Here is a 7,348-nt window from a genome sequence, read left to right on the forward strand (position 1 = left end):
GCGTAGGGTTGAAGGTCACCACAAGGGTTTGAGAGAGAAGAATGTATGGGGGTTCAAGAGCTTAGACTCTGTAGATGGTAGAGATAAGAGAAGGGTTAAAGGTTTCAAGCCAAGTCCTTGAAGATATTAATAGAGCTTCCAGCTATATGTTCTTAGCAAAGATCACAACAATATTATCTCATAAGTTCTAACTCAAATCAAGATTATTTTCTTACTGTAAGAGCAATCAAAAAAATCAAGTACAATATGCTGTCATGTATCATAAACAACTCTACATCCCATCATTCATACATGATGCCATAATATCATGAATCAACTTTCCATAATTATATTCAATATAGATTGTTAAGGACAAAAGATTATGAGTCAATTACAAGGCTTGTAAGGCAAAGAGACTTGCTTCAAGAGAGCTTCAAAATGAGTTTCTAATAAGGATAAGTTACCACATCCAAGAAATAAGAGAAAAAGCTCCTCTTAATTCAACTCAAAGCATGGCAATGATTTACAAACATTGCCATGCCATAGGAGCACATAATACTTGCATATTTCGACAAGATGTCTTGTGTAGAGTAAGAAATGAATTAAAAGAACACTGTTGTAGCTAATTCTCTACATAGGCTGAAGATATCAATCCCAAATCAGCCCACGGAAGAGAAGGGGTTTGAAAAAATAGAAGACGTAGAAGAATACTCACATAAAGAAATAGAAAATGTATAAGAATACTAACAGAGATGAAGCCTGTCAATTTATTCCTTCATTATGATAAGATAAAACTCTTGTAGACAAAAATGTGTATAAAATAATATTTTCCTCTATGCTGCTCAAATCGCCAATCTAATGTTTCCATTGGCTCCGAAAGGGGATTAAAATACCACAACACCCGACTAAAATACAACTAGATCACTCCTTCATCTCCCACTTTGGAGTGTTGTTCACTGCCTAAAAACAGTGATCGTGCTTCGCACGATTTCTCCAATATCTCTTTTTACATAAAATCCTCTCAAATTAGCTAAAAGCTACATGCTTTTTTTTACATGTTATCATAATCTAGAAGTTATCTACATTTTTATGGATTTTTACAATTGGCTAAAACTTATCTAAAATTCTAATATTTTTGAACCATGGACACTAACACTAATGTCTAAAATGGCATTGGCTCTCTAAATCAATAATAAGAAAGCCATACTCTAGATTTTTTTTTCACGGTGTATGCGTAGCGGCATGACACCATGCAGCTTTGGATATCATGAAAATAAACGAGAGGGGTGAGACACAAAGCACCTAAGAGCATACACACACACAAAAGCAATGGAGACTTGAGCACATAGAGAGATAGGGCTAAAATCTTATTCTTATTCTTCTTTATTCCACACAAAAGAACTAAGCCTATAATATTCTAAAAAACTAATATGAAAGTACCACAACGTATGTGTATGTAGTCACTAAGTGTGAACCCGTTAGGAAAGAATAGGTAGCACAATAAATGTGCTAGAACCAAGGATGAACTATGTGGGTGTAGTTCAACTGTAGATTGATTGGCGTATCCTCATGTTAGTCACCTAACATGCTAGTGAATAATATCATGCCATATCACTAAGGGACCTAGTGGATACTAGCTCATGTAGAGCTCGACATCTTAACACAAGGAAATCAAACTCCTCATCCTAGAGTATCAACATGGACCCCATAATATCCTAGAGTACCAACATGAAAATTAGACTCCTCATCCTAGAGTACCAACCTGGACCCCATAATATCCCCATGAAAAAATGACATTTAAATGCTCTACCATGTCAATATCCACATGGAGCTTGAGGTAATGTCACAAATCAAGGATATTTACTTGAGTATATGCAATATATCTCAAGACTCCATGACCATCTCTACATGAAAAGACTATAGTCACTAGACATATTGTTAGCTCTTTAACCTTGAGCTTGTTATCAAAGATATTCTTACTATTTTATGAATATATTATCATGGCAATGACCATAATATTGGTGAAATAGGGTTACAAGATTTAAACATGGACAATGTCAAGGATCCATGTCAAAATGATATTTTTAAAGAAATATAAAGCATAACAAATCACTCAAGGAAGGAGCCTTTAAGATTTACATCTATGGTTTAGTACTAGGATTGTCTTGTCCCACACAAAAAGCTAGAAAGAGCTCATGTTCTTATTGGAAAGCATTATGGTAGCTTTATGAATGGAGTCCTCGTTTTTATGGTAGATTTATGAATGGAGTCCTCCTTTTTATGCCAATCAGCCCAAACTTTCTCATGAAGATGAAAGGTCTCTAGGAACAATTGTAAACTATTTGGGCAGATACGAGGATGATTTAGCATATTTATTTGGTTCTAAGTAAGCTTCTAGTTTGGTTTAGTGCATTAGAAAAAATAATTTTTGTAGTTAGGATTCATTATATTTTCTAGCACTTCGTACTTCCATACTTGATGAAGAAAGATCAATCATGTGACTAAGGTGAATTGCACCTGATATCCACCACTCATGCCCCCATGAAAAAGAAAGGAAAGTGGAAGAAGAAGAAGAACCATAGTTGGGTTTATTGTAAGAAGGGAATCTTGCTTGAGATTTTTTCTTCACAAGAAAACCCAACATGTGGAAGGTTCGATTGTAGTATTAGTGAAAATACTACATTTTCCTATTAGATTTCTCAAAAGGGAATTAGATGTTGGGAAGACATTTGTGGGATTATAACAAAACAAACTAGGTTCTGCTTTGTAGCTAATCAATTATTGGCACTCCTTTAAATCAAAGGAAATGGACTTAACTGCATGGACCTTGAGACACCAACCCATTTTCCTTGGGGGTTTGATTTTTCTTCATATTTTTTATTGGAATACCTTGATATCCCAAATGGTTTAGCTTGATTTAGGCTTCATCCTAGGCTTAGTGGGGAGAATGTGTCCTTAAACTTTGACATGATACGGGCTAATTAGAGTAAGCACAATAAACTTATGTAACAAGTCAAAAAACACACATTTTTAACCTTAGCAACATGGAATGCCAAGTTTAATATGTTCCTTTGGAGGGTAGTCATGCTAAAGTCTCCAATAGGGATGATGCTTATAATAGCACATTTCTCTTTGTGCATGGATGAAAAAGAGAAAAATTTTCATCTCCTTTGGCAAAATACATTTGGTTCCTTATTTCTATAGGTTTGGAGCTAAATCAAATGGTCGTTAACATTAAATTGTTGATCAATTACATAACTTCACAAATGGTGCACCATCAAATAGTCTTTAGAGAATCTCATAAAAAGAACAAGACACAATAATACAACAAGTGGGTGTGAAATTTATAAAATAGACCCATGTTAGTGCACTATTAAATAATCTTTACTTGAGTTCATAAAAAGGATGAGAAGAAATGTTGTTTTTATGTATAAAATAGACCCCTAAAAAAGCATATCTTGGTTATATGGCCATTTGTAATTCCCTAGTATATGGGGAATGTAATTCCCTAGTTGTGTGCCCTATTGATTCCCTATTGCGATATGTGGGGAATGGGATTCCCTAGTTATGTGACCTATAATTCCCTAATTTAAAATGTGGGGAATGGAATGCTCTAGTTATATGTAGGGAAAGCATATAGGCATATCGAGAATTTTCTACTATGAGATGTGGAGTCTGCTATTCCTAGTTGTATGTAGGGAATGCATATGTAGGTACCTAGGAAATCTTTAAAAATATCCTCCATTCCAATAGGTTTTCAATGTAGGAACCACTCGAAAGCTCCTTGTGTTAGTATATTGCAACCTCCTGCATTAGGAGCAAATTTGATGTTTAAGCAAACTCTCTCATTATCACGGCCATTTTTTCCTCTCAAACCTATTTGATTAGCTCCATAATGTTTCTGTAAAAGGTGCCAAAATGTGAGTACAAAGGAAGCAACATTCTTAGGGGAACTATGAATTCGTACAACATATTGACAAACAAGCGTTCTTTTTGAAAAGGAGAATGTGAGACTTGAGTGTGAAACAAAAATCGCGAAAAGTCTTGATCCATGACTACATTGAGTCAACACACTAGAATGCTGAAAGCAAATGAAAAGAACTTACGATCACCGCATTACATGATGGGGACAACAAAAGATAACATGTTAGTTTCCTGCTCGCGCGACGCACTCTGTGTGTAGCATCTCAATCTACTACAGATAAAAAAAGGTTTGTTTTCTGAAAACGTTTTACCAGCTAGTGACCATCTCCTGGGGCGGTCAAATTAAGTCCTTATGCTTACTACTAACATGTTTCGTCGGGACAGGGGCACCATTCCACAAACCTCTCCAGCAGCGAGGAGTTGAAATGGACTGCGGTACGAAGATAGAAGTCCTCTACGTCGCTCCTGGGAAGAGAAGTTGGGGTGGCAGAGCTAGAGACATGGACCGGCACAAACAAGCGATGAGGAAGTAGAGAGTGCCTTGTGTTGCGCCTCACCTTGGCCTTCTCGGCCGCCTTGAACGCGCCCTGCATCTCCAGATACTCGTCGAAGTCGCTGCTAGAGTCGTGGAAGTACATGGACCAGTGTACATCCCCATGTAACAACGCGACCATCGCCAGTTTTCTGAACCTCTCACGGTCGGTTGTTTGGCCCCAGCGCCATCCCTTGTCCAAGGCCTCTCGTATCTTCTCATGGAAGGGTCGACGACGTGCTCCTGCCTCAGAGACATTGATATCGTCAGGAAGGAAGCTGTTGTGAAGAGGCCAGCTTGTGAAACAGGTTATCAGAGTGGACTGATCATGATCATGCAGCACAGAAGGAGATGATGAAGAAGAAGATGTAGGACGATGAGGCGAAGTAGAAGTCCTGCTCAAGAGAGGGCCCCAGTCCTTGAGCACCCGCTTGATTCCTGCGTGAGCCACGTCCGCCAGCCGGCCTGCGTCGACTCGGTGGAAGGTCGAGCCCGTGCTTGCCAGCTGCGCCGCCAGTTTGCATGGGTCCACCGACGTGAGCACGAGTGTGACGTGACAGAGCTTCCACTTGCGCAAGAAGAGTTGGAGCCTGGTACGGACGTGGAAAAAGAGGCAGCCGTAGAGGTCCATGGATGGCACGCCACGCTGCATGCCAGAGGCAATGGCCTGCTTGATGTCCCAACCGTCCAAGGGGTCCGGTCCATCCCAGCCTGTAGTGGAGCTCAGAAGAAACCTATTGGCTCTGTCGTAGCTGCCGTGGGCGCCGCCCAGGGGCAGTAGCATTCCGGTCTGCCGGAAATGATACCATGCCACTGCGTGCGCCGGGCGGAGGCAGCCTATCCTCTGATCCACCAAGTCCGACTCCTCTTCCATCACCGCCTTTCGAATCCATCTCGCCTTTGCCAGCTCCATCTTGTTCTCGCACATAGCTTCCAGAATCTTCGTCGCTTTGCTGTCGAAGGTGGCTCTCAGGTGTGGCACCTCATCGGCGCCGGAGAATGCAAAAGAGCCATTACAACTGCCGCCTGATGCTTCGCTCTCTTCCAGCACCTTTCTTGCCAGTGCCTTCGCCGCCTTAAGCTGGCTTTCGGTGAGGGCCATGCTATACCATAGTGCAATCACGGCATCGATAGCACCCTCGCCATGAATCCGCAGCAGCTCTACCATGAGGTAGTTCCTCAGCGCAACCATGGGATTGGGATCGTTGATATGGATAGCGACCTCCCCCGAGAAGTTGTCGGGCAGCTCACACACCGTCTCTATCACGTTGCGCAGATCCCCGCTGGCAGCAAAGCACACACGCAGGCTCTTCGGCAAGGTTGAACATGATGCAGATGACGAAGAACATCCTAACACTGAGTATGCAGGAATATTTGCTCCGAATAGCCTCGATCCGCTAACGACGCACAAGCTCCTGGCAGACTGCCCCTCACCACCGGGAATCCATCTAGCTTCCATCAGATCAGATTTACACAGCAGTTTGTGGACCTTCCAGTGCTCTCTTTGGCACTCTTTGCTGCAATACGCCACCAGCCTGCACTTCTCGCAAACCTTGGTAGCCAAGTTGGCACAATAGGAGCCAGTTTCCCCATGAGTAGAAGCACAACGCACAGCGTCGAGAGGCTGGCCATGCTCCGCGGATCCAAGCTTCTGGCTAGTCATGTTGTGTTATAATTTGCATCAGACTTCAGTTTGCCTTTATAATCTGCAGTCTAACACGTCGAAGTTCTTCCGAGAGTGAAATTAACGCCTGGACAAACACGTCGAAGTTCTTCCGAGAGTGAAATTAACGCCTAGACAAACACGTCGAAGTCCTTCCAAGCGTGAAACTAACGCCTAGACAGCTCTCTCCGTGCTCTTTCAGCATATGTGACCTACCGTAAGGAGGTATACAATAACCCATGTGTGGTTCGAGGTCCTATGCAAGTCATTCTTTGACACAAGATTGCCCTTGCTTATCATGGAGGGCAGCTGCCCAATTTTGAGGCGTGGCCAACAGAGTGTCATGTATCAATCCTCCATTATAACGCTTTTTCCAACTGAGTTTCATAAATAGTTTTTAATGGTCAAACTATTTATATCATATGGACCTCAAAGAGAAAATGTTGAGGCATGTTGAATCTTGATATTTTTATCAAGTAGCCCTAGTTATAAAAGAAGGATTCATAATAGATTAACAATGAGGGGTCAATAAAGTGACACTCAATGATGCATTGCTTAAGGTTTCCCAGTATCCAAAATCTAAATAAAAACATTAGGCTCATAGGCAATTTAAAGAAATGTGTATGATAATGTTAAGTAGCTAAAAAGGCAACATCTCTTTTGCAACATTGTCACTCAATTGGGATGGGGAATATTTTTCTTTTGGCGGGTGTCACTTTATTTTCCCCTTCACCCTATATTGTAAAAATTAATTTGGCTATGGTAGGCTAGTCACCAAGATGAACATTGTAATGGGACCACATGTAAAAGTAAAAAGTCATGTGTTTGGGTTGCCCTTGATTAAAAATATCAATGTAAGCCTAGATATTCCATTAATACAAAATCATTCTGCATCTAATTTGTTTTGGAAGTTGAGGAAGAAGATGAAGGACATGATAGCAAGGACAATGAGGCTTAGCAATAAAATAGAGCCATAGTAGCCTAGGAAGGATACTTTAATCAATGCTAAAAATTATAGAAGAGGTAAGACCATGGCTAAATAACCTTACAACTTGGGCATCTAGAGGGGTCAAAGAGTGTAAGTGAGTGGCACATCTACATGGACTTTTGCATGAAGGAGAAAAATCATTTGTTTGTGAATGACTGAGATTTATCATGCATCTCATGTTCGTAAATTGCGGAGAGAAAGGTTGTATGCTAAAGAACTAGCTCATGGGATGCAAAAGAATTGTGAAGAAGCACAAAGAATT

The 7,348-nt window shown here is 40.8% G+C and overlaps 1 protein-coding gene across 1 annotated transcript; it reads right to left on the bottom strand.

Annotated features, from left to right (window-relative positions):
• Nucleotides 1-4,033: 4,033 nt before the first annotated feature.
• LOC148041298 (uncharacterized) lies at nucleotides 4,034-6,179 on the bottom strand. The gene has a single exon (XM_087687958.1). It carries the CDS (start codon nucleotides 6,096-6,098, stop codon nucleotides 4,266-4,268), a length of 1,833 nt encoding a protein of 610 aa, XP_087544084.1. The 5' UTR covers nucleotides 6,099-6,179; the 3' UTR covers nucleotides 4,034-4,265.
• Nucleotides 6,180-7,348: the final 1,169 nt, after the last annotated feature.

This window comes from Lygodium microphyllum, chromosome 1, assembly GCF_053477565.2.
Source record: "Lygodium microphyllum isolate KBCC chromosome 1, Lygodium_microphyllum_v1.1.10, whole genome shotgun sequence".
Classification (NCBI taxonomy): Eukaryota; Viridiplantae; Streptophyta; class Polypodiopsida; order Schizaeales; family Lygodiaceae; genus Lygodium; species Lygodium microphyllum.

Bases quoted from the DNA above. Each gene is read 5' to 3' on its own strand.
- LOC148041298 (XM_087687958.1), bottom strand. From the start codon at position 6,098: ATGACTAGCCAGAAGCTTGGATCCGCGGAGCATGGCCAGCCTCTCGAC.